Source organism: Myodes glareolus, chromosome 20 (assembly GCF_982192425.1).
Source record: "Myodes glareolus chromosome 20, mMyoGla1.1, whole genome shotgun sequence".
NCBI classification, from domain to species: domain Eukaryota; kingdom Metazoa; phylum Chordata; class Mammalia; order Rodentia; family Cricetidae; genus Myodes; species Myodes glareolus.
In genome coordinates this window covers 41,733,675-41,757,758 of record NC_142045.1, presented here as the reverse complement: position 1 = coordinate 41,757,758, position 24,084 = coordinate 41,733,675, and the positions used below count along the sequence as shown (strand labels likewise).

The 24,084-nt window shown below is 36.6% G+C and overlaps 1 protein-coding gene across 3 annotated transcripts in view; it reads right to left on the bottom strand.

Annotated features, from left to right (window-relative positions):
- Positions 1–24,084, bottom strand: part of Sclt1 (sodium channel and clathrin linker 1) — a 110,769-nt gene that overhangs the window by 24,886 nt on the left and 61,799 nt on the right. For 2 of the 3 annotated variants that reach the window (XM_085682418.2, XM_048424684.3), the window contains 6 exons: positions 23,320–23,418; positions 18,398–18,469; positions 14,358–14,432; positions 11,974–12,119; positions 6,471–6,663; positions 4,807–5,003 (listed from right to left, as the gene is read on the bottom strand). In XM_085682418.2, the coding sequence (XP_085538544.2) occupies positions 4,807–5,003; positions 6,471–6,663; positions 11,974–12,119; positions 14,358–14,432; positions 18,398–18,469; positions 23,320–23,418 (782 nt within the window). The remainder of the gene's footprint in view (positions 1–4,806; positions 5,004–6,470; positions 6,664–11,973; positions 12,120–14,357; positions 14,433–18,397; positions 18,470–23,319; positions 23,419–24,084) is intronic. The other variant, XR_014999338.2, reaches the window with a different exon arrangement.

Sequence of the window (24,084 nt, the reverse complement as noted above, 5' to 3'; positions counted from 1 at the left end):
GTATTAGTTACTTTTCTATGGCTTTGATAAAATACCACGGTCAAGGCAACTTACAGAAGAGTTTATTTGAGGCTTAGGGCTCCAGAGGGATAAGAGTCCATCACCATCATGATGGGGAAGTGTGGCAGCAGGCACAGTGACTGGAGCAGAAAGCAGAGAGCTCATATGTAGAACCCCAAGCAGAAAGCACAAAGAGGACTAGAGGATGGTGAGAGGATTTTAAACCTCTGAGGGCCTGTGTGGTGTGCTCCGCTCACTCAAGAAGCTGAATACAACCAACTGAAAAACTCCATTTCTTTCCTTCCCAGATCTGCATCTATAGCTTTACTGTATGTCATACAAGGTAAAGATTTAAAATACAAGAGCACAGTAATACTTTTTAGTCAAAGATTAACTGTAAAAGTTCTTTAATCAAAAACATGGCATATACATGCGGCATTAGTTTAAATGACTCTGATATTAATTCCCCATAGTAGTTCTGATAATATTCTGTAGGTACAGTGTATTTTAACATAGTAGTTCTGATAATATTCTGTAGGTACAGTGTATTTTAACTTTCAAGATGCTGCCACTGCCTGGCCACATGATCAAGTGACCTCCAGTTTGCAGCAAGACACATGGATCACTGTACTAAATGAAATGGAATATTTAAAAATATTTATTATTTTTATTGATTCTTTGTGAAATTTTATACCTATATACAATGAATTTGATCAAATTCACCCCACTTCAACTTCAAGTCTTCTGTTTTGTTCTTAAAAATATTCACTGAGTCCAATTTGTACTACCCATATATGTACAGGAGTACACACACATCAACCAAGTGTGCTTTCTTCCTCCCTAAGAAATCATCAACTGTCAACAGCTCTTCACTTAGGAAGCGGGACATCATGAGACTGTCCCCCTCAACATTATTAAAACAAACAGTGATGAAAATAGCATATTTAAATCCTCAGATGATGCCTGAATGAAAAAAACCGAACAACTAGAAAACCTAGCAGAACACTGGAGCCAGTACTGTCTGTGCCATGGAGGACATTTACCTCCTTTCACACCTGGGATGTGGTTTTGTCATCATTCAGAGAAAAGGTGTAGTAGTAGAGATATCCTATAATTGACCTGGAGTTCCAGAGGTTTCCCTCTCAGGGAAAGGTGAGCCATGCCTAAATCCATGTCCCTGATATACTATGAGGCATGCTAAATAATCTTGCAAGTAAAAAAGTACCCCCATAAATTTAACAAAGTAAACTGATAACATTTGGCACAGGGAGAAGTGTGTTAAAATCATGTCAAAAAACTAGGATTGAGGGCCTGGAGAGATGGCTCAGTGGTCAAAAGCACTGGCTGCTTTTCCAGAGGTCCTGAGTTTAATTCCCAGCAACCACATGGTGGCTCACAGCCATCTGTAATGAGATCTGGTGCCCTCTTCTGGCATGCGGGCATACATGGAGGCAGAATGTTGTTTACATACATACATACATACATATATACATACATAAATAAATCTAAAAAAACCCCAACAACCCAGGATTGACAACTTATCAAAATACACCAGACCAATCGGTGATGGCCCGACATTTCAGCACTAAGTGGTGTGTGTGTGTGTGTGTGTGTGTGTGTGTATGTGTTTGTCTGATAGGATTTACAGGCACAGAACTCCTCACTGTCTCTGAGGCTGGGGCTCAATGCGACCCATTTGAATTTCTTTCCTATCTACACATCTGTTCACCCGTCTATCCAGATCAATCTTGTATCTCACCTTGAAGGTTTTCTTGTCTATGTAGCTCTGATTGACCCTGCAGTCCTGGGGCTCTGTGTCTTCAGAAGCTTTTTAAATGGTCTAGTTAATATCTTATTAATACCTGCTGTGGCTCTCTTTGTATGTGTACCAGTTCTCTGCCTCTAGCAAAGCCTTTGAGCTCTGTGGCCTCTTTAATCCTTTTGTAGTCATTTGTAATCTCTGTCTACAGACACAGCCAGTCTCTCCTCTCTCTCTCTTTCCTGTCTTCCCTCCCTCTCTCTGTGTGTGTGTGTGTGTGAAGTCTGAGGTGTGATCTGAGAGTTAATGTTAATGATGATTGGAATAGCCAGCTACTGAAGGAAATGGGAATTATTTGCTAAACTGTAGTCAATAAAACTAACATTGCTTGTGAGTTTACTGTTAATAAATTCTGACATTGTGGAAAGATACAAATGTGTTTGTATTTCTGGCATAGCACACTCACAGTATTCTTATTTTAAGGCTTTAAACATAATGTGTATGTTAATGATTGGTGTGGGAAGTCCTTCTGGCTATGTGTTGCTTTTATTGGTTAATAAATAAAGTTGTTTCGGCCAGTGGCTTAGCAGAATACAGAGAGTAGGTGTAGTCAAGAGAAGCCATGTAACCACCAGAGGAAAAAGACATGGGTTGTCAGTCAAAACTCTGCTGGTAGGCCACGACCTCAAGTTACAATATAAAATAATAAAAATGGACTAATTTAGGATGTAAGAGCTTGCTCAAAATACACTAGAGTCATTGGCCAAGCAATGTTGTAATTAATATAGTTTTCTGTGTAAATATTTCAGGTCAGGGCAGCTGAAAATGAACAAACAGCCTCTGACAACAAATGATTCTCACCTTTACAGCTTGTTGTAATCCTTCCTCTTATGCCGCATTTTTAAGAACAGTTAAAAGCCTGACTTAAAGTGTCTATTGGGAAGCTCATACTCAACATGGCACAAAGCAAACCAGTTATTTTCAACCCTTGAAAGCTTAGTCCTGGGGTTGGGAAGATGGCTTAGTGGGCAGGTGTTTACTGTACAAGCCTGAGGATCTGAATTCGGGTCCCTGTACCCTAGTAAAGAGCCAGGTGTGACTGTGCATCTGAAGGCCCAGGGCAGGGGGCAGACAGGAGATTACTGCAGTTCCCTGGTCAACCAGCTCTAGGTTCAATGATAAAACGCTACCTTAAAAGTAAGGTGGAGAGTGACTGAAAAAGACACCAACGCCAAGTTTTTGCTTCCAGAGGCACACATCGGCGTGTGTGCCCCCTCATCCTCAACACAAACTTTTATATACCACCCTCACACCGAAACAAAACCCAAAGCCTACAAACCAAATCAAACCAATTAGCCAACAAACCAAACAAAATCCTACTTACCCTACATCCTCTTCTCTTTGGATCATTGCAGTATGGGTCTCTACCTTTGCACTACTCTACCCATTATGGTTTGTTTTTAAAACACACTTTACTCTTTTCAGAACAATTTCAGGTTTTCTGCAGTCCATTTCATAACATCTACTTCAACTTTTAAGTGGATAGAAACTCAACAGTTTCATCTTGAAACTCTTGAGCATCCCAGGTCACTGGAACAATCTCAAGCTCTTTCTGAGGAGGCATCAGAAAACTTTCTTTAAAAATTATTTATTATGTATGTACATGAGCCACAGTGTGTGTAGGGCAGAGGACAACTTTGTGGTGTTAGGAAACAAAGCAGCGCCCCCATGCATAATGGCAGTGCTACTGACATTGTCCTAAGATGATGGCCCAGGACCTAATGCAAACCAGATTCTTACTGGGTAAACATTAGGATTCTTTACTGGGAAAAGAGAAACCTAAACTCAACATATCTCAGAGGAATCCCATGAGGGGGGTGTGTTTCTAGTGGTCGAGGTCAGTGCTTACATGTGGTGTCAGTTCTCCCACCTTTGCGTGGACTCGGGGACGGGACTCAGGTTGCTGGGCTTGAGCACAAGCACCTTTACTGGCTGAACCATGTCGCTGGTCCATGAAAACTTTCTTAAAGGGTCAGAGAGGAAACATTTCAGGCTTTATAAGCCAAATGAATTCCAAATGTTACATGTGTTAAATACATACATGTAAGATTCTATGTTTCGGTGTCCTCCCCAAGCCACTGTATTATGTGAAATATTCATTAAATTAATAAAAACAAGGTACTTTATTTTATTTATAATGCCATGTTTTCTTTCTCTTTAGGATGTGTGTGTGTGTGTGTGTGTGTGTGTGTGTGTAGTGTATACATGTATGCTTCTGTGTGTAGGTATGCGTCCATGCAGAGGTCAGAGGTCGACGTCTAATGTCTTCCTCAATTACTCTGTACCTCTCGGTGAACCTGGTGCTTACTGATCTGGCTGGCTGGGGAGGGCCAAGCCCAGGACGCCCTCTGCTCAGGGCTGCTGCACACCACCAGCGTACTTAGCTTGTTTCCTGCGTGCTGGGGATCTGAATCTGGGTCTTTATGATTGGGCCGCAAGCAGTTTAGCTACTGAGCTGTCTCATCAGCCCCATGCTGAATATTTTATAGCACTTCAGTGAAATTTTCTGAATAAAAACATAACATCCGGACTTCCATTCCTGGTTGTGTAGTATGTGTGTGTATGTGTGTTTGTCCATGTGTGCAGGCAGAGGGCAACCATGGGTGCCGTCTACTATTTTTTTTTTTTTGTCAATCTTTCACTGATTAGGAACTAAGTAAGCAGGCAAGGATGGCTGGCCAGTGAGGCCAAGCATCTGTCTCTCCATAAATATGGTGCACATGGCACCACAGCAAAGCTTTTTGTTTTAAATGCGGGTTTTGGGGATCAAATTTAGGTCCCCATGCTTGCTAGTACTTTACTGAGAGACTGGTCACCCACTCCTTAGAATTATACATTAAAAAACAAAACAAAACAGAGCAGAACAGTAAACTACAGGTTAAAATCATTTCTTCTGTAAAACATCAATTGCTCAACAATTATTAATAGTAAACTTACTTTGTTGATTTGTAAAACAAGTATCAAGCAACTACTAAGAGTGGACCTACTTTAGATTGCTGATCCTCATTTCTGCACTTTCGGTAAGTTTCTTTGTTTCTTCTTTCCATCTATTGGCTGCCTTTTGTTGAACTGCCAATAGATGTCTCAGTTCAACAATAGCATTCCGATTACTGTCCTCCATCTCTCTCAACTGAACTTCAAACCCATGCTCCTTTATTGAGAACTGATGCTCCATTGTACTGACCTGAGGAGTAAAAGGAACAGTCATTTTCCTTTCAGAACTCTAGGAGTGGTGTCAGCCAATGTCACATACAAAAAGAGTAATCCACTGTGCTTATTAGATTTAGAAACCTTGGGGTGAAGCACCCAAGAAAGCCGTTAAACTTACAATTGGTCTCCACCACAAATGAAATATGTGTATATTTTAATGAAACCACAACTACCATGGGCTGTAATTTATTTATTTATTTTGATTTTTGGAGATAGGGTTTCTCTGTGTAGCCCTGGTCACTCTACAGACCAGGCTGGCCTCGAACTCAGAGATCTACATGCCTCTGCCTCCCAAGTGCTGGGATTGAAGCTGTGTGCCCATATATGCCCATATGTTTTACTGTAAGGTAGCACAATTAATTTACATATATGATATGATGAAATGTCATTTATCTTTTAAATATGGATCTAACTGAACTAGTATTATAATTATAAGGATAATTCTTTTCCTCTTGAACCACAGTGTGCCTTTGCTACAAAATTAGGTCATCATTAAAACAAAATTTACTTCTGAACTTATTTTGTGCTATTTATAAATATGATTATTCTAATGTCGACCATGCTGTCTTAATTACTGTAGCTTTATACTGATGTGCTTCCTTTTCATATATTTAAGAGTAAAAATATCTTTGTAAGATACATGACTATTTCTTCATTTCAGATTTCATACTCTTATGGATGCCCACAGTCTTGGATATCTGCAATAGAAAATAGTCAATAACTGCATGTTGGTAGGAATTAGGTCATAACATGACATCTTATGATTCTTTAAAACAATGATACTTTTTATCCTCACTGTGAGCCTGGAAGGTGAAGATCTTTATTATACACATCTAGTGCCACTGACAAAAATGTCATGGAATGGAGGAAGGTGAAGAGATGCTGATGGAACACCTTGTGTCTCCTGAACATGCCTGAAGAGGAGAGGGGAGAGAAAGTCAAAGGCAAGGATTTTTTCTCAGATGAGACTTTCGCCCTGTGCAGTCTTCTTGTTGATGTTTTATACTAGCTAGGAGGGGCTCGGAGAGAAAACTGATGGAACATCCTGACTGATCTTGAAGAAATTCAGTGTCTGGGAAGCTAATGGAGGAGAGAGGATGGCAGACTACAAAGCTGTCTAAACTACAGTTCTGCTAGTGCTGCTTAAGTTGCTTTGGCAGGAAGATTAGTTTGTTGTGTGTTTAGAAAATAACTATTTTTTAATTGTATATATAAAGAGAAGACAATCAGGTTATGGAATCTTGCCAAGTTCCACTTGTCAATACTTTGAATTAGGATTTTGTATTATTTGATAACAAGGTGCACACATGTGCGCTCACACACACACAGATACACGCAAACACACACACCACAACCTGAAGAATGTTTTACTAGAACTATAATTAATATTCTCTATACCTTGATTTTTCCCAAGAATACATTTAACTCATTTTGAAAATACCTTTAATTTTGCTTTTTTTTGAGCCTCCAGAGCAACTCTTCTCAAATCCTCAGTCTCCTTCTGCAGCTGCTCATTTTCTTGCTGAAGCTTCAGCCTTTGCTCACTGACAAAGCCACAGTTCTCCCTCTCAGACTCTAGTACAGTTTGAAGTTTCTGGATCATTTCATGGGAACGTGATATTTCTTCTGAGGAACTGTTTTTTTTTTAAAACAAATGAAACAAAACAAAAAGATCAATATGTATACATTTTACAATTTAGACTTTTCTATTCTGACTTACTTCTTTTCACTTCAACATGGTGTTGGAGATTGAGCCCAGGGTTATATCCGCAGTCCTCTTTTTACTTGAGTCTAATGTGGTTTCAAAATGTATGTAACCAGGCAAAAATCATCTAATTTAACAGTTTTAAGTAAGGACAGACAATCTGACCTGCTATTACTCACTTAGAAAATCAATGTGAAATTTTTTTCAATTTTTTCCCTAATGTTGAGAATTGCTACATCAAGAAAACAATGTAAACCCAATAGTTAGCAGATGAAGTAGCTGCTAATCAAACTTTTACTTAATGTTAGTACCAAAGAAAAACACAACAGCTGACCACATCACAAATTAAAGTAAAAACAATCTGCATATTTCCTGTTAAAACCTTAGCTTATTTTAGCACAGATTAATAGATTGATTTCTTGAATTTTCCCAGCCATGGATTATTAGATCAGGTATTCTTTAATATTTATGTTTCAATCAATATACTGTTAACTTTCATTCCCATTTTCTGAAATTTCCATCTTTCAATTCCAGATAACCAGTCACTCTGAACATACTCTGGTTTCTAGTTGTCATAGGAAATAAGTAATGCTACTAATATTGAGATGGCTTAATAGAAATATTGCTGGGCATGATGGTTCATGCTTGTTATCCCAGCACTTGGAAACCTGAGGCATGAGGATTACCTTGAGTTTGAAGCCAGCCTGGGCTACATAGTAAGCTCCAAGCTATATGCTATAGCATGAGACTTAGTTTCAAAATAAAAAGCCAAACATCTCAATTACTGGTTAAAATAACTGATAAGGAGAGAAATTCCTAAGATGCACAAATAGTTTTTACCTGATGGTAGTTTTACAACCATGAACCATAGCTTATGGTTCTATTCCAACCCTAACTTTCCAATGCTTATAGTCGGCTCTGATCTTCATCTCTGTCCTATTTATACTTTTGCTTTTCTAGTTCTTCCAACATTCTTCTAAGTTTTAAGTTCTATATGAAATCATTAATTTCTATAACATAGAGTTTTAATTCTACATAAAGTCATTCATTCCTATAACACATGTAGCTATGTTTTCTTTTTAAATAGTAAAGTTTCCATAATCAACTTCTCAATGAAATAGCATACAAAAGCACTGGCCATAAAAGGACATTAACAACAGAAGCAACCATGTGTGAGCCTGCTAACAGAAGTCCATAATGTACCAGCAGCAGCAGGGCAAAACAGGGGGAAAAAAGAGGGATCATTAGAGATTAATGGAAATTTGAGAAACAATGACGTTAGCATTTCTAAAATTAGAGTTGGGCAAGAGAATGCACACTTAAAAGGAATACTCTGAATGACGTGATCATAAGCAAATATTTATCAAGTATACACGGAGGATACATGAAAAGACAGACTGGAGAAAAACAAAAACAAGCCTGTCATGTGGAAGGCATGGGAAGCCCCACTGCTTTCCTGTGGGTCGGGAGGACAGAAGAAATGATGTTGGAGAGAAGCACATGGCTGTGGAGACAGCTGGACACTTTGAGATTTCCCATCATCTCATCAAAGCAAAAGAACTGATGTTAGGGAAAAGTCTAATGTAAAGATGGACTAGGACTTGCCCTTTATGGGGCATTTAAAATTCTAAAGAGATGATTTTACATGTCAGAAATATGGAAAAGCTTTTTCTCCTTGCTCACAACCCATATGCAGGATGTGAAAACAATGAAAATGAATTTACACTGAGGAGAATCAGTATGAAAGTATGCAAAACAGAAATCCTTTAAATAAATTTCATTCATAATTTTAAAGAAGTCACACAGAAAAGAAGCATCATTATGTAATGTGGTGGTTTGATGAGAGTGGTCTGCATAGGTTCATATACTTGCATGCATAATCCTGGGTTGGTAGAATTGTTTGGGAAGGATCAGGAGGCATAATAGTCTTGCTGAGGAGCTGTGTCACTGGGGGTGAGCTTTGCAATTTCAAAAGTCCACCGGGTCCAGTTAGTGCTCTTTCTCTCTGCTTCCTGCCTGGGGATCAGGATGTAGCTCCCAGATACTGCTTCAGTGTCATGTCTGCCCACCTGACACCAGGCTTCTCATGATGATGATCATGGACTAACCCCCTGACACTGTAAGCAAGACCCCAATTAAATGTTTTCTTTTATAAGTTTCCTTGGTCATGGTGTCTCTTCACAGCAATAGAGCGGTAACTAAGACACTAGGAAGTCTAAAATGCTGTCTTCTGTTTATACTCATGGAAAAACTTCATGCATGGCAAGCATATTAGAAAAACGTTTTTATATCAACTATGCAACTCAACATACATCAATAAACTCAGAGACAAACTAGCATTTACAAATGTTTAACCAGACTAATTCAAAGACAGAGAAAATGCTGTGTTTTTGTTATCATACAATTCTAGAAAAATTTTCTACTTCTGTCCTGATTTCTTTGATGACTCATGAAATAATATTCAATTTCTGTGGGCTTGTGTGTTGTCAGAAGATCTAAGTAATAAAATTAGAGTTTAAAAGGGAGACAACAACAAACACAATAAAATTTTTTTAGAGCTTCACTAGGGCATATTTTGAAAAGTTTATGTTCTAATGAATTTGAAAAAAATCTAGAAAAATTTCTAGATATGATCTACCAAAATTAAACCAGAAGTTAGATAACTACAATAGATCTGTAGTAATGAAAATGTATCAGTAATAAAAATTTTCTCAATTAAAAAACTAAATTCTATAGACGTTTAAAGAACTAATACCAATGTTCCTCAAACTATTGTATAAGATGGAAAAGGAAATAATGGTACTAAGTTCATTAACTAAGTCAGTATTATCTGATATTAAGATCAGATAAAGACATTACCAAAGAAGAAATTGTAGGATAATTTTATTCCTGAAGTAGGATCTAAAAGGTCTCAATGAAATACTTGCAAACTGAATTCAACCACACATCAAAAAGAACATTCAACATGACCAAGTCAGCTTCTTTTTAGAATAAAAGCATGTTTTGACATGTTTATCCATAAATGTAATACATTACAATTATAAATGCAAGAATGGAAATAAGGTAATCATCTCAATAGATGCAGAATGGCCTTCAATAAAGTTCAAAATGCCTTGATAAAAAAACTCCCAAAATACAGTAATTCAAGAATCATACCTCAATATAGTAAAAGCTAACCACGATAAAATAGACAACAGTATAGTAAATGGGAAAAGACTTCATGCATTTCCTCAAAAATCAGGAATGAGACAAAGTATTAGCTCTCTCCACTTATTCAAAGTAGTGAAAGGCGTCTTAACTACAGCAGCAACAAGAGAAAATAATGAAAGGATACAAGTGAAAACAAAGGAGCCAAGTTATTTCTATTTGCAGATGTACGGTGTCATACAAAAAGGAACCTAACAACTTAACATAACACCTCTGAGAACTGATAAACAGTTTCAATAAAGCATCATGATACAAAAGTCAATGAGAGAAACCAGTAGCTTTTTAATATACCAATATATAACAAACACTGAGAAAACATAAGGGAAACAATTCCCCTAAAAATCCCCTTAGTAATATACCTACATATTTAATGTAATCCCCATAAAAATTATACTGGCCTTCTTCACAGAACTACAAAAAAAAATCCTAAACTTCATGAAGCACAAAAGACACTGAATAGTAAAGTAATCCTAAGCAGAAAGAACAATGCTAGAAGTATCACAGTATCTTATTTCAAGTTATGTTGCATAGCCACAAAAAGAAAAACAGCATGTAAGTACTACAGCATGTAAGTATTACAGACATATAGATAAAAAGAATTGAATAGATGACCCATAAATAAACCCTGTCACCTGATTCTTGACGAAGGTTTCAAAAACATACTTTAGAGGAAAAAAAAACCAAACCAAACCAAAAATCCTCTTCAATAATGGGGCTGGGAAAGTCACATGTCGTAGAAAGAAGTTAGGTTCCTTTCCTCCATTGTGTACAAAATCAATTAGAAGTAAAGACTTCATAATGTTTAAAATCATTAGGGGAGAACACACAGAAAATACCTCAAAATACAGGCATTGCAAGGACTATCTGAAAAATGCCTTATTATTAAGAAATAATACTAAGAATTGATCTAAGAGATTACATGACATAAAAAAGTTTCTGAAAAATAAACTATAAGTGAAATCCAGGCTTCAGACTGGGTAAAAACATCTTTGCTAACAATTTATCTAGTAGAGGATTAAATTCTAGAATACATAAAAGAACTTGAAAATGAAACAAAACCACTTAACACAAACTAATCATCTGATCAGTAAGTTGGTTAATGAACTAAAAAGATGTCAAAAACCATAAACGGTCAGTAAATATATGGACAAATATTCAATATCCTTAGCCATTAGGAAAATGCAAATCAAAATTGCTTTGTGATTTCCATCTCACCCAAGAAAATAAAACAAAAGCTGGCAAGGCTGCAAGGAAGGAAGAGTCCTTAAGTTACTTACAAGAAATGTAAACTTGTGCAGCCACTATGGAAATCAGCATGGAAGTCTCCAAATTAAAAAAAAAAAACACTATATAATCTAAGTTGGAGACATATACACGTATATGTACTCACATACACATACTCTAAATCAACATACCACAGAGACACTGGCACATTCTTAGCATTTCTACTCACAATAGACAGGAAGGCATGGAACCAGCTTAGATGTTCACCAACAGACAAACGGATAATGAAAATGTACAGAGATACAGCAGCATTTCATTCAGCAAGAAAGATAAATGAAATCATGATGTTTGCAAGAAAGCTGATGCAACTGGAAATCATCATACCAAGTCGAGCAAGCCAGACCAAGAAAGATAATCATTACCACATGTATATATGGCGTATGTGTTTGTGTGTGAGTGTGTATGTAAGATGGAATGGAACCCTGAGGGTGCTAGGAGGATATCTTAGGGAAGGGAGAGGAAACAGAAACGGGGACTATTTAGGGTGGGAAGGAAACCAACCATAGAGTAGGCAAGGGACATAAATGAGGGCAGTGTGGGAGGGGAACCAATGACAAGTGTACGGCTCATGAGTATGAAAATGCTATCACTAATGCATTATTTTGTACACCAACTTAAAAATTAATAAAAATATAAATTATAAAAAACATATTTGGATGTTTTTATAAGTTCTCTTAAAAGGTAAATAATTCACCAAAACCCATATGAATGCTTAAAATGTTAGCAGGAAGTCCAAAAGAAAACTTACTTAATTTCAAGTTGTTTTATTCTATTTTCTGCACTCTTTAGTCTTAGCTGAAGATCATCTTTTGAACGCTCTGCAGCAAGACATCTTTGGTGCATTTCTTCCAGTTTTCTATAATCACCTTCATCCTGTTTGCCTTCACGGTAAATCTGAGGAAGAGGCTTATAAACATTACCTTATAGGAAGAAATTATCTCAATAAATACATGATGCTGAGAAATAGCCATGACTGTGTGTTCACCTTTTCCTACTGGAAGAGATTTTTTTAAAGAAACCCATGATTGATTCATTTATAAAATGAAATGTTATAAACTGACAACTAAAAAATTTGAAATCATGCTCACTAATACAGAAATGTAAAACTTAAAAAAATGCTTTAAACGTCAATTTAAAAACAACTAGTGGTAAGGCTGGATATGCAGCTCAATGGTAGAGCCCTTGCTAAGAATATACAAGGCCCCAGTTTTATCCTAAAACATCAAAAAAAGAAAGACAGAAAAAAGTGTAGTAACTATGTAGTAAATATTCTTCAAAAAAATCTTCTACCAAAATACTCAAAGATAAGAATGTGTTTTAGTGTAACTAGTAGATCTTAAAGTTCTAGAAATTTGCTTTGGGTTACCTAGAAAACAACATAGCTAAGATCAGAGTTACCTTTCTCAGGGGCAGGTCAGCTAGAGCCTGAGCCTCCTCTTATACCACACAGGTTAACTACCTAGCAGGCCCTGAGGTCCAGATCACATTTTTAGACAAACAGTTCATCCAACAGTCCTCTCAAGAAGACTGCTTTGCTGGGCTACCTATGTTGTCCCACTGGTAAGGCTACGCCGCCCTTCCTTAGAGGTCAAACAGCAGTATGTCCGCACTATTTGCTGGGACTGCAGTTCTACAGTGCTATGGCCTTGGCTCACTGCTGTGTGGATAATAGAGAATTAATTGCTATGTCTTCTATGTTTTCCACTGCACTGCTATAACCTTGACCATGTAATATTAAAAAAATCCATCCTGAAGTCTGATATACAGCTGGCAGCATTCTAAATAGAACTTACATGACATGAAGGAAATCTGCAAGTGTCTACCTTTGAGCAGATTTGCATATGCTTATTTTCCAAAATGAAGCTGTTCTGCTTTGTAAATTACTGTCTTACTACCTGATTTTGTCATGATTTTTGACAACATGGCTATATCACAATCTTTGAATGCCATGGAATTAGCCTTTCAAAATCAAATCCTGACTTCATTGCTTAGTGTTTTTTTTTTTTTTAACACTGTGTAAGTTACTTAGCCTTTTATGCAAGCCACTAACACAGCACCTTCAACGTAAGCGCTCCTATTTGCCTGCCCTTTCTCAAGGCACTTTACAACAACAGGACCTTCACTGTTAATGAAAAAGCATGCAACTAGTTTTTAAGATGAAGTTTATTTCAAATATCATTAGGGTATTTTATCTACTTATTATATTCTTTTAAAGTATGGTATTTTATGTGCATGAGTGTTTCCCTGCAAGTAGGGTTGTGTATTTTGTTAAAGAGGTCAGGACAGGGCACTGGGTCCCCTGGAACTGGAGTTACAGATGGTTGTGAGCCTCCACATGGTGCTAGCAAATGAACCCAGGTCTCTGGAAGAGCAGCCAGTACCTTTAGCCACTGATCTCTATAGCCCCCTAATTACTACATTCTTAAAAGGTAAAAATCTGGGGCAGAGAAATAATGCAGTCCGTAAACTGCCTGTTGTGTAGACATCCACATAAAAGCTGGCTATGAAAGCATGTGCCTGTAATCCCAGCTGTAGGGTGAGAGATTTGTGTTATGTCTGGGGTTGCTGGCCAACTCTCCAGCTAAGTTGGTAACTTACAGTTTCAGTGAGACTCTATCTCAAAATATAAGGTGGAGAAAGACTGAGGAAGTCACCAATGTCAACCTCTGGCCTCTATACACACGTGCACACATGTACACCTGCACATGCACGTGGATACATGTGAGTGCGCATTGTGTGTATGTGTGCACGTGTGCGTGCATACACACACACACATAAAGGTAAAATTCATAGCAATCCTATAATATTTTGGTTATATATACTAATCATACTCCAGTCTAGCCTCAGTAAGTTGGAATAAAGTAAAAAAAAAAAAAGAAGAAAAAATGAAAACTACTTTTGGGATGAGGCAATAAAAATAGGTACCTAAGAAAGGTATACCTTGAAGTGCGAAGTTCAAAGAATACGGGTATTCTTAGAAAAAAATGAATGTAGGTGATATAAATATTAAGTGAGACTTCAGTTATAGTTGAGTAAAGACATTGTCCAGAGTACTTATGAGGCCAGAGGAGCAGAGCAGGCAGCAATGCAGAAGCCCGCAGTGGCCGTGAGGCAGTGGCACCTCCTTCTCACCTTCTCGAGTTCTTCCTCCACAGCTCTTTTCCCTCTAATGGCTCGATCGATTTGACCTTGCTTCTCATCACAGTCCTGTAAAATCAAGTCAAAATGCAAATAAATATATCTGGTAAAATATTAAGGTGAGAGAAAATGGAAAAGTGAAATGGTTTGTTCATAACAAGAATACCTCAGTTGCCTCATCAACTAAGTAAGGCCATAGATTTACGTAAGTACACAGTACTCACAACTAAGTTAGGATAACTACTGGGCATGGGAACCGTCAAACTCAAAGAGCGGCCTATCCCAGGAATTCAGAAGTTGCCTTCAGCTCTAGGATACCAAGGAATTAGCGGAATATGTAAGAGGTAGAGGCTGGGGTACTCATGGGAGAAAAAAAAAATGAGCCTATTTTTTTTGGATGTTACAGGTTCCCTTTTCATATAATATTATCAAATTATCTTGCAAAAGGAACCATACAGTGTCACAATATCCCAAGGAATGCATCTGGCATAGGAAGTGCAAAGTTCTAACAAGTTTTCTTTATAAAATACCTAATATCTAGGGAAATCTATTAACATTAGTATAAAACATTGAAACATTGACACTTAAAAGACTTTACAAGTCAAACATTTTACTTAGTAATTCAACAAGTATATCAACTAATCAATACAATTATTTTGCCAAGATATTAAAAGTATAAGAATCAACCAGTGAGTTCTTCATAATTATTTTTCTACTTATTTGTGAATAAGTATAGTTTTACTGTGAACCTGCTTTGTTGACAGTACACTATGAGTGATATTCATTTTTTTCATAATTATACAAAAGGTCTACCTTACTGCTTGAATTTTTTTCTAGACAGGTTTCTCTGTGTAGTTTTGGAACCTGCCCTGGAACTAGAGATCCACTTGCTTCTGACTCCCGAGTGCTGGGATTAAAGGCGCGTGCCACCATTGCCTGGCTAAAGCAAGCTTTTAAATTGTTAGTCAGAATTGATTACTTTGAACCCTGTTACAAATAAAGTGACATTTTTGTTGTTGTTGTTAAAAATGGACTCAGTTTGTAGGAAACTTGTTTTTCATCACACACACACAGTAAGGTACTTATCTATAAAAGGTTTTAGTTTTTCACAGCATCACTACATGGCCCAGGCTTCCCTCAAACTTGATCTCAAAACCCTCGTGTCTCTCTGCCTGCTGAATCGCAGTTTTATGATGCTAAACTGGTGACTTCTACTATGTTCATAATGCTACTCACGTAATTTTAATAAATATGTGTGCTGGTTAGTCTCTGCCAATTTGACAAAACTGGAGTCACCTGGAAAGGACTCTCAACTGAGAAACTGTCTGCATCAGACTGGCCTGTGGGCAGGTCTATGCTGGAGCATTTTCTTGATTAATGACCAGCAAACTGTGGGTGGTGCCACCCTGGGGCACATGGTCCTAGACTGTATATGAAAGCAGGCCGAATAAATCATAAAGAGTCAGTAAGCAGCATTTCTCCATGGTCTCTGCTTCATTTCCTGCCTCTAGGTTCCTCTCTTGAGCTCCTGCCTTGGCTTTGCTGGATAATGGACTGTAACCTATAAACTAAAATAAAGTCCTTTCTTCTAGTTGATTTTTGTCAGTGTTTCATCACAGCAATAGAAAGCAAAATAGGATGATATGTTAATAACAAAGCTGGATCATACTTGTAGATCCAGGAAGTGGACTATAAAAGAAAAGAATGACTATGCATGTATCTATGCCCCTACATAAGCCATCTGATTTCTCTGACATCAAGTGATGATGGGTCCAACAGTATTTGGTTAACCTGGGTTAAAAATGAATAAAATGAAACAGAAAAGTTGTAATACTTACGATTAACATACTATCATATTAGTTCTATTAAACTGTACTATAATATTAAAATGAACACTATAAATTTTATTAAAAGTTTTGCTGATATCCACTGACATACCTGCTTTTAGACATATACTAATTTCTCAGGCATTTGTGAAATATTTCTAAAATCATACTTTATAAACGGTTAGCAAATATTAAGTTGATAGCACAGAAGTCACACTTACCAGTCCCTATTCAAACAAAATAGAGATTATTTTTTTAAAAAAAAGATAGCCTACACCTTTTCATTTGGAGACTGAAAACCAGCTGCACATTTCTTAGAACTAGCTGTCTTTGCTGTATTCTACAGGTTCTCACAAGACGGACTTCCATATTCACCTGATTCTAGGAAGCTTTAAACTTCTACGGCTTCTTCAATGGTGTACTTCTTACATATCTGCAGGGTTATTTTTATAATTTCCCTTGCTACTCATTTCTAGTTTTACTATTCTATGACTTAATAAGTAATAAGAATTACTTCAATTATTCTGTATTTTTTTGTTTTTATATAACCATGCATTTTTCTCTGCTCCCCTCCCTGCCGCTTCCCTCCCCTTAAACCCTCTCCCATGGTCCCCATGCTCCCAATTTACTCAGGAGATCTTGTCTTATTCTACTTCCCTTGTAGATTAGATCCATGTATGTCTCTCTTAGGGTCCTCATTGTTGTCTAGGTTCTCTGGGATTGTGATTTGTAGGCTGGTTTTCTTATCTTTATTCTGTACTTTTTAAGAGCTGTTTATGGACTACACTGTGAACAATTTTAGAGAAAACTCCATTGGCTGCTGAGAAAACTGTGTGTCCTATAGAAGTGCATTGACTAATTTATAGTGTGCTTCAACACTGAAGTTTCTTTACCAAATTTTAGTCTGGAAGACTCAACATCGATGTGAAAGAAATGGGGAAGTCGTCCATTATAAAGACCACACTGTACATCTGATGTCAGTTATGAAACTGGAAGTCCTGTTTCTTTACTTATTTTATTGATAATTTCTTCCCTTTATTAATATGAAGTGGTCTTCTTTATCCCTTTTGTGTAATTTTTGCTAGAAAGCTATTTAGGTCAGAGTTCATTATTACTTCATCCTGCTTATTTTTCAATTTCACTCACTGGGTATATCAATTACCATTCTTTCACTTCCAGTCTGTCTTTGCCAGTAAGATGAGTTTCTTAAAGAAATTTATAGCTAGTCTGAATCTTTTAATTGGGGAATTATAACTATTTGAATTTAGGATAATTATTATTGACTAATAGGCCATTCTGCATCCCATTGCTTTTACAAAGGTTCCTACATCATTATTACTACAAGTGAAACTAAGTAAGCAGAAAGTAACCATTCCTGGTTGTTACATATAAAGTCTGGTAAAGTAAACCACAAGGTTTGTAATTTTTCAGAGGCATTTAAGTATTATTCTGTTGATGATTATTTACTTTAAAATATACTGTGCAATAGGGAAAACTATGAATGCTAGGAATCTCTTTCCTTGGAGTGTTACAATCTATTTGGAGATATTTTCCTGGAAGGAGCATGGTTGCACAAACGGTGATATGTTGAACATACACTAATGCACATTATTTATCAGAATATAAAAACTATTGATAAATTTTATACCAGATTAAAAGTGATGGAAGGATTCAAAACAGGTGTATCTGTGAAGTTGTAAGTATCTTTCTAATCCCTAGAAATTTTTGTGTTTTGATCTTTTGGGAACAGTCATTACATTTAATTTCATTAAACCTTCCAGTTAAATTTAAATTTCCAATCTCTTGTCACACAAAAACTCCTTTCCTAACTGCTCCCCTTTGCCTACTCATCCTTATTTATTAATTTGTAGGAAGCTTTACTGTCTTTCTTCTTTCCCACTGACATATATAACTTTTCTTCCTTCCTGGCCTTTCAGATCCACCCAGCATACCACAGGAGCTGCAGCTGGCTGGTTTAGCGGCCCTGTGTTCTGTCGACAGCAAATGAATTGTGATGAATGCTACCTGTTCGACCTTATCTACCACAAGCCAAGACAACACAAAACATTTCTGTGAATTTTTACTTTGTTTAGCCTAGGTCATTCTTAACAAATGTATATGGAACAAATGCATTCCCAATAACATATATACTGGTCTTTAAAGCAAGCAATATTTGGAGGAAAATATTAACAAGGTTTTCAAACATACCAACTGAAGAGCTGAAAGTTCTTCCCTTAATTGTGAAATCAGTACTTCATACTGTTTCTTTGTGCTTTCAACCTGTGAATTAGGACACAATTTAGGTAAAGAATAAAAAAATGATTACTAACAAAACTTAGCATGGTGAATTTTATTAAAAAAGAAACAGCTTTTATGGCATAAAAGATAAACAGGAATATAATATATGATTTATCTAAGAATTTGTCATGAACTGTGTGTAGTGAGCATGCACACAGATGGGCTGAGGCAGGGAGATTCTGTTCATTCTGCCTGGATTGTATAGTGAATTCCATGCTACCCTAAATTTTACAAGTCATACAGACCAGACCAGACCAGACCAGACCAGAACAGGATCTGCTCTTGTAGAACTGGTTTAGTATACATAAGGCTCTAGAACTTTCAGTATTGTAAAACAAAGAATGGTATTGAGAACTAAGGATAGAAGATGATATATTCAGGACAGTGACTGTAAAGTATTTTGGTCTCAAAATCCTTTTACATTGTAAAAACAGAGCTTTAGTTTATAATGGATTTTTTTACTAGCATTTTACCATTATTAGAAATGAAACCAGAAAATCATAAAAGCTTTAACATTATGTCCCCCAAATAATTTAATCATTACCTTAGATAGCATAAGTAATATTTCCCCCACACACACCCTCTCTCTTCTGAGACAGTTTCTCTGTGTAGTTTTGGAGCCCACCCTGGAACTTGCTCTGTAGATCAGCCTGGCCTGAAGCTCACAGAGAGGTGCCTGTCTCTGTCTCCCGAGTGCTGGGACTAAAGGTGTGCACCACCACTGCCCAGCAGCATTAAGTAATTTTTAAATGAAAATAAATATATTCTCCCAATCTAAAACTTTTGAGGACAGTGCATTTCCAGTTTCTCCATATTTCCTGAATGCCCGGCTGGAGAGAGACAGCCAGGTTCGAAGGTGCTGCTGCTGTCACACAGCCGAGAAGCACTTTGCGCCTGTGAGAGAAGAGTGTGAGAACCAGTGTCTGCAGTCTCCCTGAACGTGTCAGAGAGCAAGGAGGAGAAGAGCAGAGTTATACCCTGGACATGCAATTAATAACTTTTACAGCTCTTATGTTCTCTTTATAGGGTCTTTGCCCAGTGTACACTGACACTAGTGCTAAGTAAATGAGGGTTCAAGGAAAGTTTGAATAAACATGTCTGTAACAATCATTTTTCCTAAGGGTTTTTCAGGGTTTTTAAAGGACTAAGAGGATTATTGATGAGGATATAGATCAACAGGAAACTTTCATGATCTAAAAACCTTTGGAAACTTTCTCATATATAAAGACCTATTTTAATGATATGGCACAAACTTTCCTTAGAATACATTTAATATTGCCTGCTATGCACTTTATTTTATTAATAAATATTCGTTATCTTTTTGAAGACCTGCCAAACAGAGTAAGTGGCTCGATTTTAGGCTTTACTTTGGGTTATAATTTGTTGACACTTTATACAAACCAGGAATTAGGACAGTAAGGATCACTCTAGTTTGTTTACAGGTCAGTAACATGAGCACAGCGTGTGTTGAGGATCATGTGCAGCAGGTACTGTTCAGAATGCTTTATGTGTTCTTACAGCAGCCCCATGAGTTATTACCTCCATTACAGATGAGGAGGCTAAGTGCTAGAATCCTAGTTAGTAAAAGCTTGGTGCCCAGCAAGGCCCTATTGGGAGATGGTAGAATCTTTAAAAATGAGGTCTACTGGGAAATCTTCTGCTCATATGAGATAAGTATTTGAAGGGGTTGTTGGGACCTCAGCTCCCTTTTCTCCTATCTTTTATTTCCTGGCTATGTGATGAGTTGTTTGGCTCCACTATGTGTTCCTGTTATAATATGCTGTCTTGCTGAGACCCTGACAATGGGATCAACTAATCACAGACCACAGCCACTGGAACTCTGAGTCAAAATAAACCTTTCTTGTTCTAAGTTAAATCTCTTATATTTTTGTTATAGCAATGGAAAGCTGACTCCGGCCTTACAACAGGAGAACAAGAAGAGGTCCAAACTAGGCCCTCTGAATACAAGTGACAGTTGCGTGGCTGGGGCAGACTGTGGGCCACTGACAATGAGACCAGGATTTACCCCTACTGCTTGGACTGGCTTTTTGGAACCCATTCTCTTTGGAAGAATACCTTGCTCAGCCTAGATATAGTAAGGCCTTGATCCTCCTTCAAAGCAATGTACTTGACTTTGGTGACTTCTTATGGGGAGTGGATGGATGATGGGTAGGGGGAAAGGTGGGGGAGAACAGGAGGAGGGAAGGGAGTGGGAACTGGAATTGGTGTGCAAAATGAGAAAAGACTTTTTTAAAAATAAATAAATTTAATAAATTGAATTCTTAAAAGCAAACTTGTATCTGTCTTCTGACATAATTTCTGAACTGTGCTCCTTTTAGTGTCCAATACTGATACAACTAACTTGAAACTTTACAACAATAATAAGAATATATTTTAAGTATTTTGTAATGCTGTCAAATTCAGTTGAAGCAAAGTATATTTTCTGAAAAGAGTTTTCTGAGGTATTATCCTTGACTATATTATCAATGATGTAAGGTTCATAGAGAACTTTTAGCACTGGGACCTGATGGAAGTGTGGACTGAGGAAGTTTATACAGAGACTAAAATCTCTCTCATCCCACCCCTCTGCATTTCCCTTCCACTTTCTTTCCAGTTTCTCGCTATGTAGCCCAGACTGGTCTGAACACACAAATCCGTGTCAGCCACCCTCTGATAGGACTGTGCGCTGTGTCACTACAGCCAGTTTGGTTTTTACAAACATATAAACATATTCTTTAAATAAACATTTTCTTTTATAGTTTTATGAATAAAAGGATAGTTGTAAATGAAATACCAACTAACTACCTAATAATAGACAAGACTAATAATGGCCATATAATAATAATAATAATACTGGCCAACATTTTATTTAAAAAATTTAAATTGAAATATCTGAGAGATAAGTCATTGTCCTTAAAAAGTAAACTTTGACACATTTTTGTACAATTTATAACTAGAACAGAAATATACGAAATTATGCTCATTATATTTACTATAGTCAATAAATAGAGACAAAGCAATTGTCAATTGTAATAAATAGGAAAATGATTGAGAACAGACATTTTCAAGGAAAATACTTTCAGCTAGAGCTGAATAATCAGAAGTAAATATACATAAATATTTACAGTGCTTATTGTATAAGAAATACAATATGAATAAATATATATTCTTTATTTATCAAAATATCACCTATCCTCTGAAATTACAAACACTGCAGGAATATAAGGATGTAGATAGTAAAGAATTTCATGATTCTAATATTTGCTTGGGGATGTATATATGTATATGCAGTTTCGTTTCATATATGCCATAGACAATAATTAAATGACTATCCAAAGAAAAGGCTAAAAATAATGTAATTTGAATTTTCCTTTTTCCAGTATTTTCCCATTTCTCTTTATCATGAGAATGCACTACTTTTAAAGTTTAGATATAAAAAGCTGATAATTGTAGAACCAACAGAAGGTAAAGAATAAATAAAATGATTGGAACACACCGAATCCCTGGAATAGCAGGGGAAGGCTGGCTTTAGGGAAGCAGATAGGAACATGCATGAAAGGAAAGGTCTGGGATTAAGAGGATATGTTCAGTTAAGACATGGCAGACTCAGGGGCGCACCTGGGCTGCCTACAGATAGGGAGGTAACTAGGGCCAGGGACGGACACAAGAGCCTCAGATGTCCACTTGGGTTGCTTATAAATAGGAAATACCTAGAGTTTATGTGACAGATACCACAGCTTATAAAGATATTTAGGATAAATATTGAGACTACAATGCTTTTTAAAAATGCACTGAACTTATAGGTTAACATGAGTGAAACTTGAATCAGCCTTAAAAATCAATGTATTTTAATTGATCTTAAAAATGCACCTAGAATGCTAGTACACAATAAAATACTTTGATAAAATAGTTTTACAAAGATAATGAAAACAACCAATATTTATTATTAGCCATTAAAAAAGTACGTCAAGAGTATTGAAAGCTATAGTCTAAAATTAGAATACTCTCAAGCTAACATATAGGGAAGGTACCTGCAGGAAGGATTAAAATAAAAAGACTTTAGTCTGACTCTGTCTTAAATTTGAATTTTTACTTTGGGAAATTACCTAATTTCAATAAGTAATGAAGTGCAATCACACATTATGTAACAACAGGGTTTGCTCTGAAACACTGTTTAGGTAGTGTGATAATTGTGAGTAACAAAAGTGTATGTGCATAAACGTAGCGGGTTCAGGATTCACAGGCTGTGAAACTACACAGCATGGTAATGATGGAGTAAGGTACATGCAGTGGTGTTGTCTACCTCAATGTATTTTAAGACGAAAAGGTACTGTAAGAATACCAGGCAACAGGTGTTTCAGCTCTATTATAATTTCATAAAATTACTGACATCATACATAGCTTGTTCTCAACCAATATGATTTTATAAGGCATGACTAAGAATATTTCTAAGGGATATATTTGCAATGGATTTATAAAATGAAACCTACTATTTAGTTGCTTGAAAGCAAATATGTTGACTTTGTGTCTTTAAATAATAATAAAAAAGTCACTTGAAATTATAGTCCATTAAGGGGAAAAATACTGAGCACGAAAAATATAGGTGAGAAAAAAACTCACTTGCAGTCAAAGACTATGTAGTATTGAACGACACCACAGCAGTTCAATTTAAAAGACGGAAACATCAGTTTTTAATTACTTACATACATAGTTTCACATAGTCTTTAAGAGTGAGTGCACAAGGTTTTAATTTTAAAGTATTTAAATTGCATTTAGTCTTAGGACTTAAATTCTTAAATTCTGTATTTTAAGTATAATTAAAAACTCCTTACTTCTTTCCTTGCTTTTATGGCAGCATCTTGTATAAGCTGGGAAATTGTTTTCTTCATTTTCTCTCTGTCATCTTCTTTTTGCTTCTCTTCAAGTAGAATCTTCAGAAGATAATCATGGCATGTTAAACATCACATTTCACTGGGAACGTAATACAACCTTTGACAGCCGAGTCTCATTCTAGATTTCCGAAATGCCTCCACTGAAGATCTCACATAAATAATGAATGATAAACAATCTCCCCAGCATTACCCACCTTTTCCTAATTAAGTCTTAGCAGAGTTTCTCACCATTTTTTTCATCTCCACAACTGAAAGTCTTAGGGTCATTCTGAACTTTTTTTCTTTTTATACATAAATAAAAATAAGCAAATCTTTTTTTTTAAAAAAAAAAAAGGAAGAGAATTCTAGACTTTAAACCAGCAACCACAAGATGGAAATCCTCTAGCAATTAAGAAATGAGTCAAGAGGAAAACTAATATAATAGCCGTAGTCAGCTTCTGAAGGATTTATTGACTTGGACTGAAGTGAGCCAAGTAACGGTGCCCTGTCCTTTCTCCATTACACACCACATGACATCTGATAAGTGTTTACACAACTATGCTTCAGAGGGTAAAGACAAATCACTTTGCCCTGTTCTTAAATTTCCTATCTGACTTGGGCATTGAGAACAGTTTACAGGCACAATGTGTCTCCTTTCGGTGTCCAGGTGGCAGGCAACCATTCTGCCACTGAGCTGTATCTCAAGACCTACTGCATACATTAATC